Source organism: Mytilus californianus, unplaced genomic scaffold (assembly GCF_021869535.1).
Source record: "Mytilus californianus isolate M0D057914Y unplaced genomic scaffold, xbMytCali1.0.p SCAF_5, whole genome shotgun sequence".
In the NCBI taxonomy this organism is placed as follows: Eukaryota; Metazoa; Mollusca; class Bivalvia; order Mytilida; family Mytilidae; genus Mytilus; species Mytilus californianus.
The window spans coordinates 18,417,690-18,431,325 of NW_026262701.1; the positions used below are offsets into that span (position 1 = coordinate 18,417,690).

General features: G+C 33.6%; 2 protein-coding genes across 2 annotated transcripts in view; one reads left to right on the forward strand and one right to left on the reverse strand.

Annotated features, from left to right (window-relative positions):
- Positions 1-13,636, forward strand: part of LOC127701048 (A disintegrin and metalloproteinase with thrombospondin motifs 18-like) — a 523,205-nt gene that overhangs the window by 180,276 nt on the left and 329,293 nt on the right. The window lies entirely within an intron of this gene.
- Positions 2,293-10,024, reverse strand: LOC127701097 (small nuclear ribonucleoprotein-associated protein B-like). The gene is made up of 5 exons (XM_052204905.1): positions 9,855-10,024; positions 6,417-6,680; positions 4,819-4,987; positions 4,184-4,255; positions 2,293-2,480 (listed from the first exon to the last, which is right to left on the reverse strand). Exons 1-5 carry the CDS (start codon positions 9,861-9,863, stop codon positions 2,464-2,466), a joined length of 531 nt encoding a protein of 176 aa, XP_052060865.1. The 5' UTR covers positions 9,864-10,024; the 3' UTR covers positions 2,293-2,463.

Below are 13,636 nucleotides of genomic sequence, written 5' to 3' on the forward strand. Positions count from 1 at the left end.
GATAAACCAAACCGGAAATACATGTACACCTTACAATCATTCCATACACAAAATATAGTTCACCTATTGCTTATAGTTTCTAAGAAACAAACTTAACCAGGAAAATTTAACATTGACCAATGAACCATGCCAGACAGACATGTACACCTTAGAATCAATCTATGCATTAAATATAGTTGACCTATTGCCTATAGTATCCAAGAAACAAACTTAACCATGAAAATGAGGTCAAGGTCAGATGATACATGCCAGACAGACATATACACCTTCCAATCATTCCATACACCAACTATAGTTGACCCATTGCTTATAGTTAAGAAAAAGACCAAAACACAAAAACTTAACACTGAGCAATGAATCTTGAAAATGAGGTCATGGTTATAGAAAACCTGCCAGACTGACATGAACATCCTAAAATATTTCCATACACCAAATATAGTAGACCTATTGCTTATAGTATCTGATATATGGACGACCACGAAAACTAAACCTTGTTCACTGACCCATGAAATGAGGTCGAGGTCAGATGAAAACTGTCTGACAGATACGAGGACCTTGCAAGGTACGCACATACTAAATATAGTTATCCTATTACTCATAATAAGAGAGAAATAAGCATTACAAAAAATCTTACTTTTTTTTCAAGTAGTCGCTGAACCTTGAAATTGAGGTCAATGACAATAGACATATGGCAGACGGAAACTTCATAACAAAAGGCATCTATATACAAATTATGAAGCATCCAGGTCTTCCATCTTCTAAAATATAAAGCTTTTAAGTAGTTAACGCCGCCGCATCACTATCCCTTTGTCGAGCTTTCTGCGACAGAAGTCGAAGGCTCGACAAAAATCATCATTAAAGGGCAATAACTCTAATAAGGATTCGTCTGACAATTTCGGCCCTGTTGACTTATTTGAAGATCTTGTTGATCATTTTTGCTATTTAAAGTTTCTATCTGTTTATGATTTTCAAGATAAAAGGCAAAAATAAAAAATATTGTCATTTTAGGGCAACAACTATAAGAAGTCAGCCAACAGTTTTGACATAAACGCACAATAGGAAGAGCTAAAAGTCAAAAGTAAATGGGGAATGTATCCATGGGACACAGATGATGCCCCTGCTTGCATACAAGTTTAATAACATTTGGTTGAGGCAAACTAAAGTTTGAGAACGGAAACGAAAAATTCAGCAATTTTTCCATTTGTAAAGGGGCATAACTCTAGAACTGTAAAAGTGACACCACCAAAATTTGTACTTGATCTGTGTTTTGTGGTAACAAGCATTGTGTACAAGTTTCATAACATTTGGTTGAGGCAAACTAAAGTTAGAGAAGGAAACCAATTATGGGACGTACAGACAGACAAGGGTAAAACTTAATGCCCCCTCAGCTATGGCGTGGGCATAAAAAATTGTAAAATTTGTCATTTTAGGGCAATAACTCCTATAAGAAGTTGGCCAACAGTTTTCACATAAACGCACAATAGGTAGAGCTCAACATTTTTGCCAGTCAGTTTTCTCTATTTATAGTGGTTTTAAAAATGGACAAATCTTGCATTTTACCACTGTTCTATTTTTAGCCATGCCAGCCATCTTGGTCATCAGACATATTTGTTAAAATAGATACCACAATGATGATTGTGGCCAACAGAAGATGAAGACGGATGCCAAGTGATGAGGGCCAGGTGAGCTAAAAACACAAACTTTATACTAGATACCATAAGGATCTTTCATCCCAAGTTTTGAAATTGAAGATCTTTGAAAAAGTTTAAGACAGACGTCAAGCAATAGCAATAGCTCACATTGTGAAAAAAATTGTGAAAATTGTGAGTTTGGAGCAACAAATCCTGTAAAGAGTCATTGACAATTTCATTCATATTAACTTATTTGTAGATCTGGTGATCATATTAGCTAATCCAAGTTTCTGTATATGCTTTATAGCTTTGAAGATTTTGAAATTAGATTACAAAAAAAAGAGTCAATATATTCAACAATCGTGTAAATTATACAACGTTCTAATAAGCCAACATTTACAAGATTGTTACACTGTCAGAGCTAAAATATCCCCATGGCAATAGATTTAATGGAATGTAAATCTACCACTTAACATCCGACTAAGTATTACCAAAATTACTTAAACTCAAACTAAAAGCTTTAAAAAGATAAAAAACAACCAAACACAACAGGGACATGTCAGAACAACTACACATTAGACAAAATATGAAAGGTATCCAACAATTTGACACTGACCTTTAGCCATACAAAAGGTGAAGGGCAAACTTTTGTAAACAAACATTTAGAAGTAATTTCTTTACTATGTACAACATGAAATGAAATGAGATGATTTCTCTGACATAAAACATGTAAAAGTAAAAACATGATTTATAAATGGTCCACAAATAGTCTTTAAAATGATAGTCCTGATACATTCTCTCTTCTCTCATACATGGATTGTGTTCTTTTCTTTTAATATCTGGGACCTCCTACAATCACAAAGATAAACAAAATGAAATCAACATGTGCTGCTTTAGCATCAGTAGATAAAATTATTTATGGTAAATGTATATATATATCAATGTATATGCCTAATGAATTCAACAATATCCTAGTAGTTTTCACTTTTAAATTTAAGAAGTCTATCAATTATTTATGGAATACATATATATATCAATGTATATGCTAAATGAATTAAACAATATCCCAGTAGTTTGCACTTTTAAATTTAAGAAGTCTATCAACAAACAAATTAACAGCCAATTTATATATACTTCAGAGTTGCCACTACAGAACAGATCATAAAAGTGGTCATTGTTTTGTCATGTTATTCCAATAGTCTAACAGGTCTAACAGAGAGTACAGCCACTACATGTCACAAGTCATGACAGCATATACACCAATTTGTTTATATAGGTCAACATATTTCAATCACACAAGATAACCCCATTAAAATTCAATTCTGAAAAGAGGAAATTTTACTGCATTTACAGGACCAACAAAATAGATCTAGCATTTTCCCATATTGTAAAATGTCGAAACTAAGCTTTCATACAATTTTTCTTTTAGAAAGTCTTCTGTACTCATATGAATGAGAATTCAGTTTTAATTAAAACATGTTATATTCAGTTAAATATATATGTTTCCATGGGAGATAATATAAAATCGTCGACCTTTTAAAATATTGATCTGATCTCCCTTTAAAAAACTTAACGACAACATATTTGAGCTTAAATGTATATTTCACCAAGTATTTATTAAATCTTTGGGGCATGCATAGAAAAACACTATTAAAAAATATCTTATAAAGTTATAAAGGGACATAATTGAAGAACGGTAAAAGTGACAATACCCAAATTTGTACTTGATCTGAGTTTTGTGTATAAGTTTCATAACATTTGGTTGAGGCAAACTTGAGTTAGAGAACGGAAACGAAAAATTCAGCAATTTTTCCATTTGTAAAGGGACACAACTGTAGAACAGTAAAAGTGACACCACCAAAATTCAAACTTGATCTGTATTTTGTGGTAATTAGCATTGTTTATAAGTTTCATAACATTTGGTTGAGGCAAACTTGAGTTAGAGAACGGAAACGAAAAATTCAGCAATTTTTCCATTTGTAAAGGGGCATAACTCTAAAACGGTTAAAGTGACGCCACCAAAATTCTAACTTGATCTGTGTTTTGTGAAAATAAGCATTGTGTATAAGTTTCATAAAATTTGGTTGAGGCAAACTTAAGTTAGAGAACACAAAGTACGGACGGACAAGGATAAAACTTAATACGCCTCCACTACGGCAGGGACATAAAAACTTAAATTTGGAGATTTTTTTTATAGGTATTAATAAATTAAGACCTATAACTTTTCGAATGACTCTACAATATAAATGATGTGTTTAGACATTTTCCTAATAGCAATGAAATGGAATTCAAGTCTTATAGGATTGAAAGTATGCTTTATTTTATCACCTTGCACTTTGATGACTTGACTGTGGTTTTCTAAAACAGTTGGTTTAAATTTCTGACCAGTTGAACAGCTGGGTTTGATAAAACAATAGAATTTTGGTCAGAAATTGGAATGAACTGCAATAGGTGGAGAGCAACACTAAGTCTCAAGTCAAAGCAATTTTGATATGGCAAGTATAGAAACAAATAATGGACTTGTCAATATGTATTGTAATGACAATGATTACCTCTGTATCCTCCTCTCATTCCACCTCCACCACCACCTCTGTATCCACCCCCAGGGGGTCCTCGAGGAGGTCCTGAAAGACAGCAAGTGAAAAATTATTAAGAATTAATGCTTAACAAAATGTCTACAAATAACATAGAATATGAAGAAACTCCAAGAAGTCCCTATTTATTCATCTAGTTTTTTATGCACAATTCTGGAAAAATAAATATATGAAATTATCATGCCAGGGGTATCATACTTCTGAAAGGGAAACATCACCATAGAACCATTTCAGCACTTTGGTCACAAAGGCAGTATAATTAGATAAAATGCAACTGTTTGTGTTTCAACCCAGCTCATATCATGGCAGACAGATGGATCATAAATTTACCCTTGCCCCAAGTGTGGTAGAAGTTTGTTCTGTCAAGGTTTTTTTGGGTTCCATTTTATTTTATTTATTTTTTTGTCAGGGGCATGTAAAAGGTTCATCAACTTAAATGGTTACGATAGAAAATATGGATCATTAATGAACCAAACAAGATAATTCAATAAAGAACATATCAACCATGATTTTTTGGGGCATGAAAGCTTAATTACATGTGCCTAGTATCCATCATTCACTCTATTTATACACCCTTGTAAGCAATCATTTACCTCCACGTCCACCTGGCTGCATACTCTGATAGGATGGACCACCAACCCCTCGAGCTGGACCCTGCAATCCTGGTCCACCTCCACCACCTGGACCAAGGCCACGTCCAGCTGCTCTTCCCATACCTTGACCAGGGCCGGCTCCAGATAAAGGAACTCTTGCAATACCCTCCTGTAAATAGAATAAAAAATAAAACCTTGCAATTTAGACAAGATTTCCAAGTAAGCTGATTGCTTAGAATGTACATAGATGACTATCACTGTAGAAAACATCTATACATACATTTTACATTTAGAGTAACTATTATATAACTTTTTTCAATTACACTCTCTTGTGACATGTCTTAAAAGAATTTGCACATGTACATAGCATTACCAATTCAAAGCACCTATGGCTATTTGTATAAATATTTCTCTTTTTTTTATGTTATAGACAAAAAGAGAATGTGTTAATGGTTATCTGATTTATCCTACATTTTTCTTTATTATTGATTCCTTTAAAAACTTAAAAACATAGCAGTACTGTTGTAATTCCTAACTTGTTTCATCAAAATAAAAGACAGAATTGATCAAAAAACAATAAAACATTGCGAGTTTGTCCAGTAAAATTGTAAAGTACCTACATTATACTAATACTAGTACTGGAATCAGACCAAAATGCTTTGTGAGTGAGTTTGTCACATAAAATGCTGACCTACATTAATTTACAATACTCTGTACAGTGTATTTACATACATGAATATGTATGCATTTCAATTGATATTTTATAGTGTGTCTTTCTATGTTGTTATGTTACACTACTATTTCAGGTTAGGGTGAAGGTTGGCACCTGTTAAAACGTTTAAACCCACTGCATTTGTTTGCACCTGTCTTAAGTCAGGAACCTGTTCCAGTGGTTGTCGTTTGTTGATGTGGTTCTTCAGTGTTTTTCGTTTCTCGTTTTTTATATAGATTAGACCATTGGTTTTCCTGTTTGAATTGTTTTACATTTGTCATTTTGGGGCCCTTTATAGCTTGCTGTTCGGTGTGAGCCAAGGCTCCATGTTGAAGGCCGTACTTTGACCTATAATTGTTTACTTTTTACACATTGTGACTTGGATGGAGAGTTGTCTCATTGGCATTCATATCACATCTTCTTATTTCTATATGTTTCTCATTGGATCCTTTCTGAACTATCATTCAATGGAATGCATACTATTTCAGATCTGACTGATAAAAACTCATGAATTATGACTGCCTTCACCAATTTTGTAAGCAGCACATGCGCCATTAGATTCAAAATAGATTAAATACGACTTTATATTTGAATTTAATGCATCAGGTAAGAGGAATTGAGGGAGGTCACTTTCATTTTCCGAGGAAAATTTAACCATTCTTCATAGAAACTTTTCAATGATTTGTTAGACCACTCAGGCAACTACATTTGTACAATTTGAATCGTAATGCACAGAACTTTTATAAAATGTATTCGCCAAGTTGACATCTTGCAGATTTGTATACATGTCTTCTAGTTTTTTGTGTCTCATTGGTGTATACCCCAACTTCTCCTTTTACTCATATTTTAAATTTGTGCTACAGTAATATATAAATTTGTATTTTACCTCTGCAGGAGGGGGCCCTTCAACGGTCATGGAAACTAGATGTTCTCCACGTAACAATACCAAGCCTAAAACTCTTTTCTCTTCTTTATCGCTTCCTTTAGAACTCTTTGGCTTGATTTTACGGAACTCATCACAGTCTCCCAAAATTAAGTTCATGTGCTTGTCAAAAGCTTTGAAGGTTCCTATAAATGTACGGCTATCCTGCAGTGTGCATCGCATCCTGTAGTTGACATGCTGCAACATCTTAGAACTCCTTCCTACAGTCTACAAAGAAAAACAACCATATAATTATGTTATGACGAATAATGACAATCATTGAAAACATAATACGAGTATTGTTGCAAGACTATAAAATTTATACCCGTACATGGAATTAATCCACTGAAACACCCCTTAGCACATGCTACTGAACCATTATCTAACTGTTTCGGTGCTGATCTCTGAGGAGTACTAAATTCTCTGCTGAATGATTCTTGGAAGACAGGAACAAAGGTGTCTAAAGATCATGATGGTCTCCTTTTCTGACAGGAATTATCAAAATAAATCCATTTTACTTATTAACACCAATTTTGCAACCAAAATTTGTTTAATAGAAAGTTATTTTCAGATATATAGCTTTATCCTGTTCTAGAGAAATCTATACCAATGCGTTATTTTTGATGTAGTGTTTCCTGCAGATTTTGAAATGGTCAGGGTGACATTTAACTTGACAACCTTAATAGCTTCAAGGCCTATATATATACCATTACTGTTGCATATCTAACATGTAAATAAATAATACACATTATGACATGAAGTAAGATTTCTAATTTCGTTTTCTTTTTGTAATGAAGAAATAACTTAATTTCCACATAATACAAATCGATCATTCTGGAAATTCAGGTCAGTCAAATTTTACAAAGTTCAGTTTGAAAATTATTTTATTCTCTGCCAAAGTGAAGGATCTTAGGAAATCTGGGAAAACACTTTAAAAAAGAAATAGGTCATCAATATCTCGGATGGAATTGTTACTTATCTAATCATTACTTTTGAGGAAATACTTTGCACCAACAAGCACACAAAAGTTTTTGTATAATTTGTATATATGCAAATATTTCAAGCCGTCAGTGAAGATTTCATGGCAAATTTGAGAAATTCTCACTCAATCAATGGAGAAAAACGCCATCAGCGTTATGTCGTAGGAAGGCCTCACAGCAAAAAAAAATAAAGTAGCCATTCAAGACGTCATAATCATTTAAACAGACCTAGCAGGGTTTGAACTTTATTTATTTTTCAAGGAGTCATGTGGATCCCTAGTAAAATAGATTTTGGGACCCAAAGTAAATCTTAATAGCCCACAAAATTAATGGAAATTATGATTCTCAATAGAAGTGTTAACACCTAAGTTTCCTTTATAAAAGTCTATAGAACTGAGGACCGGGGACTTGAAATATTAACTTTCATTATGCATAAAAATGATCTTGTTGATATGGTTTGTTTTCATTTTGCTATGTTGTGTCACATGCTATGAAATGCAGAGGTCGACTTAACAAAATTTAAAAGTATGGCCAATAGGGCCAGTTAGAGCGTCAATTTACTGGCCCAACTCAAATAAAATTTGCCCTAATAATACTATCTAAGTGAAAATATAGTCAAATGTAATGGCCAATGGGGCCAGTAGTCTTTATGTTCCACTGGCTCTATCGAAATTCTACTGGCCTTGGGCCAGCGGGCCAGTGCTTAAGTCGACCCCTGAAATGTAGTGTATAGTAATGACAATGAAGATTTGATTTGAATTGAATTAAAAGATATTTAAATTTTACAAATTTAAGCAACTAAAATCAATAAATTGAAACAATGCATTTGCATTGAAATATAATACATTTAATTAAGGGGATCCAACCAGATGTCTCTTTAAGGGTGTGGAATGTGTATTTTTCACTTTTTTTATCATTATTCTTGTCAGCTGTGTCATTCATAATAATATAAAGGATTTCATTCATAGTTGGTACGTACAAAAATGTATCTGATCCTTGATTTGTATTAATTTCAATGGCAGACAAGGAAAATTTACAAAAAGAAACAGTGTTTTACAAGCAATTGGAAAGGAATATTACCATACATCTGAGACGAATATAACCTCAGTGGTCATGTATCAGACCAAAACATTTCTACAACGAAGTTTGAAACTATAACATTCCAACAAAGCAAAACAGCCATAAGAGTTTGACACACATGCGTTAATGAAATCCAAGTTGTGAAAACGAAGCTTTTGATTAGGTGATCCTGGCTTGAGACTGGTACCCCCGGTGTATTTGTATATTCCGAAGGCATACTGAATATTTTACGAAGGGAACCAACCTTTCCAGGTCAAACTTCAGCTTTGCGTCAGACGAAAAGCGAGTTAGGATCCCAGGCTTCAGAAAAACATAACTGTTTTAAGCTGGTTTTCAGCAGATTATTGTTCATTTGAGCATATTCCAGTTACATATGTATGTAAACATACAAGTTTCTATGAACTACACTCCCGATCATAAGAATCAAGGGATTTTAAAAATAATAATTTTCAAGCGCATTCTCCATGTGGGCTAACGAGATTACATAATTATGAGCCCACATCAAAAAGCACTTGCATATGGCGAGTGGGCGACCACTAATTTCAAACCCTGCCCTAGAAAAAAACTGTCACTATACAATTACATTTGGTTGTCTGTCTTTTTTACCATGTTAAATTAACATTGGTTCAATCGATAAGTAGATGACATCTTAGTAGTCTGAAATATGCATGAATATTGCTGATACATTATAGCGAGTCTGCAATACTAATTGTTTCTTTTGGATAGGCCCCAGGAAGACCCTACAGAGAGCGAACACATATTTGGCCACTGAATAAATCGGTTTTTGCTCTAGCGTCTAAATTCATAAATGCTGAAATGCTAAGATGAAAAGCCAAAAACCCCGTATATCTAAGTCTTCTCGCACATCTTGAGCAAGAAGTTGAGGTGAGCACGCTACCGATGTTGTTCAAATTTCCTAAATTGACAAATTACTGCTTGCAAATTCAAGTGGTTTGCAATGTTAAAGAAAACGATTTTCTACAACAGAGTTAATCTTGATCAAGAACATTTAAAAGGAAATGATGAAACAACTTCAGCGAAAATATCCAACACAAAATGGGGGTTCCATGCGCTCAAGCGTCTGTACTGTGGTTTAGTCTCAAGTCTATCGTCTTGGATATATATATAAAAGAAAAACAATAGGCATACACTTTATACGACATGAATAACATTTCAATATATGTTTAACTGCCTTGCTGTAATACATGTCTTTAAAGGGACTGTCACTACTTAACAAGAATTCACGATGAAAACAAATTAGCCGCCATAACAAAAAAATCATGCCGGTAGTAAATTTTTAAAGTGTGTTAGAAGTTATTGAAATATGCAAAACCAGAAATACCTGTGTCATTTTGATGATTTGTTGTTGTACGATTAAAAACTGGTAGTTATCATTATAATAAAATAATTTAGACGTCGATTAATTTAGATTAATGTAAGACGCCAGGCAAAAATATTCAAGACGGAAGTCGTCAGTATAGCGTTATCGCGCCACCTATGCCGGAAATTGTGCAGGTTTCCTTTCCTAGCCTGGGATCCTGGCTCATGGCTTACAGTGATGCGAAAAGGCTGGGCCAGGATGCCATGATATTCTGTTATAATCTAAATTCCAAGTATATGTCCCCATTCAAATTCATTGATCGTCAAAAAAAAGGGGGGGGGGGGGGGGGGGTTCCGGACCCCCCTCCCCTGAATCCGCCACTGACTGTGTACAAAACGACCACGTTCAGTACGAAACGACCTGCACCCCAGCGGAATATAACAACTGAAGATTGGAATCATGATTCGGTTTAACCATTATGTTAATAATAAATATTGACAGGTTTAAAAAAGAAAACAAAGGAACATTTAAACTCATCAGTCGAAAATAAAGTGACATGATTGTCACGCCATGACAAAAAAGGAAAAGACCAAAAGACAAACAACTATAATAGCATGAATAGTATACAAGTACTCAGTTATGATCAGTCCTTGCAAAATCAAAATGCAAACATACAGGAATCTTCTAAACCCAGTTTCTTTCGTCAAGTCTACGAAATGGGTCAGAGACCATCATATGTTGATTCACTAAACAATGTCAATGATAGAGCAGCAATATGCAAAATATGCATAAGTGCACATTCTTTAAGTGATTGAAAGGGGAAGACATCTTAACATTCCTAGAGAGGAAAGATACTGTCCTGTCTGTAAAAATATGGGAAATTGAGGATGAATAACATTTCTTATTACAATGCAATAGATTTACCTCAAAACGAGAAATATTAGAAAATAAAATAAATGTTATATTTAAAATACAGCGTAACATTACCACTTATGAAAAAAATATCTCTATTGATTAACAATAGCTCAGCATTATTACTTAGACTGTCTTCCTCTTTCATATCAGAGTGTCTAAATATAAGAAATAGTGAACTAATATGAAACATCAATATGTAACTTTTCATTCTATCATGATATGTTATCTTATAACTTTTCATTCTACCATGTCAATTAATATAATTATATGTATGTAATAGGTCTTAACCATTTATTGTTATTGAGTTTGTGCCAATAAAAATATTTGTATTTGTACAAAACACAACATAGAAACCTAAGACTGGGCAACACGAACCCCACCAAAGACCGAAGGGGTTGATCGAAACATAAAATTATGTCCACCATGAAATATTGTCCGGAACAATATTTCACTGTTAATTTCTGCCCATGACAATATTTCACTGTGAATTTCAGTCCATGACAATATTTCACAGTGAATTACTGCCCATGGCAATATTGCCTAATCAAGCTATTCTTCCCTGGGGAATCCACACGCCATGAAATTGTGAGTGTGTTTCTGAAATCTTTGGAATATTGTGCTTGAAAAGTCAGTTTGTGTATAACAGTGAAACGCTGCATCAAATAATTCTTCTCTATGGTACGCAAGCATGAATCATGCCCATTTTATGTATATTCATAATTGATAAGAAATAAATATTTAACTTTAGTAAACAAACATATATTTTATCATAAGCTAATTCCAAATTTGCATTCATTAATGATTAAAGATAAATATGTTAAGTGTACCATATTATACTGTTTAAATATAAGTAAAAATTAAAGTACTGACAATCACTTATAATATAGGTTTGTTATTATCAATAAAATAAAACACTTTGATAATGTCATTGTCCAAGTTATTAATTTTTATATTAAACCTCCCTATTTATAAGACAATATTTCATGACATTCCATCCATGAAATATTGTTTTAATATAAAAAAATGTAACGCTGGATAACCTCCCTTAAACATATGAAATTTGTCCTTCTCTGGACATTTTTTCATAGATGAGGATACAATGTCATGATACATAATCATGAAATATTGTCTTGAGGGACAATATTTTATAGGACAATACTTTGCTTTACATGATCTCTAGTGCTCCGGAAGGTTAAACAGATCCTGTTCCACATGTGGCATCCGTAGTGTTGCTCACGTAAGTACAAGCCCAGTGATAACTTTAAAATTTTCAAAAGGATGATTTCAAATTAACCATGCACTTGGAACTCTTGGTTTAATAGCTTCCTTTTGAGCAGTGCTCTTGAAACCTCTATCAAGGAAATCATGATAGGAAACGCAAGCCCTAACATATAGAATCAACTGGGAGATATATACTCTCCATATGCAGGAGCTGGTGCAATGTTGCTACATAGAAATGGAAAGTTCACAAATGGGGGAACTAGCACAGGTGAACTCATGCAAGAGGTTTAGACTTGAAGCCGTCAATATTGAAGTTCTGCAACACCTGTCTGAAACAGTGGTTTCCAAACATAAGTTGTACAGAAGACGAAGTTTTGAAAGGAGTAGTGGATAAAGCTTCATGCGAACGAATGTGATGAATACACAATTGCTTTTGTATAAATGATAGGTCATTAATAGAGACATCATGGAGAGTAGGTGATCGATGTATAATGTCGATGACGGAGACTTACCATGACTGCGTCTACGTCGAGGAGTCACTGAGAGTTGAAAATGTTCATCGCATTTACCGAGCTACAGGAAGGACTAAATATAATATTTATATACCATCAGTTTTGTCATTGCAATCATAATAAAGTTGAAAAAAGTTTTTACACATGGAAAATTTTCAGATGAAGTATGCAAAACGTCAAATTGCTGGTGCAAAGCAATTTTAAAAAGTTTTAATGATTTGCATTGTTGATTGTGTACACCTTTGAAAACCAAAATCATTTGTTTCAGTGAAGATATGGAAGAACTTATAGAAATTTCAGAAAAAATATTTGCAACTTATAATTTATTGTTATGGTTCATAATTATCCTAAAAAAAGAGTCCATCAGGCACAAGAGCAATGATATCTGTGTTGATATCTAGACATGCCGAGTCTTCAACAATAAAGGTGGCTCTGGATAGGGATCTTCAATTGTGCACATTCTTTATTTTTGGGGTAATTTTCTCTATTCTTTTTTCCCCATTATTCCATATTTTTTATATTATAGCACCTCGTTTTTTTCTATTCTTAAATTTTTGGCCCTTTTTCTCTGCTCTGTAACCCCCCACCATAAGCAAGCCATCACATATAATAGACGCATGTTCTTTTTTGACTTGGCCCGATTTGGTGGTGTCACATCTTACAAAGTCTCCATTCTATATAAATCTTAATAATTAATGAAAAACAACTCAAAACAATCCAAAATGGAATTTTCCATACTAGAAGGAAACATTTTTTTTAATTGGAAACAACCGGGCAATGTCACAGTCAGATAAATTCGTCCATATCTGAATTATATTGAAAATGTAAAACTGAAGACAACCTGGTAAACTATAGGTAAATTCCATTCAAAATGATTGATTTTCGTCGAAATCAAATATTATGTCACTACAATAGACTTTAATTTTTGACGGAGCACAATTCTTCTTGTAAAATACAGTCAGGTTCAATATTTGAACAGCGCGATATCCGTATATCTTTGAATGGAAGATTTAACATAATGCTTAAAGATCAATATATGAAAATGGAATTGCCTCTTTTTTATTTTTTTTAACCTTTTCGAAGTAATTCAACCTGATTTATACAATCTGAAAATTTCTCCAAACTACAGTATAGAAATAATTTTACACTACGAAA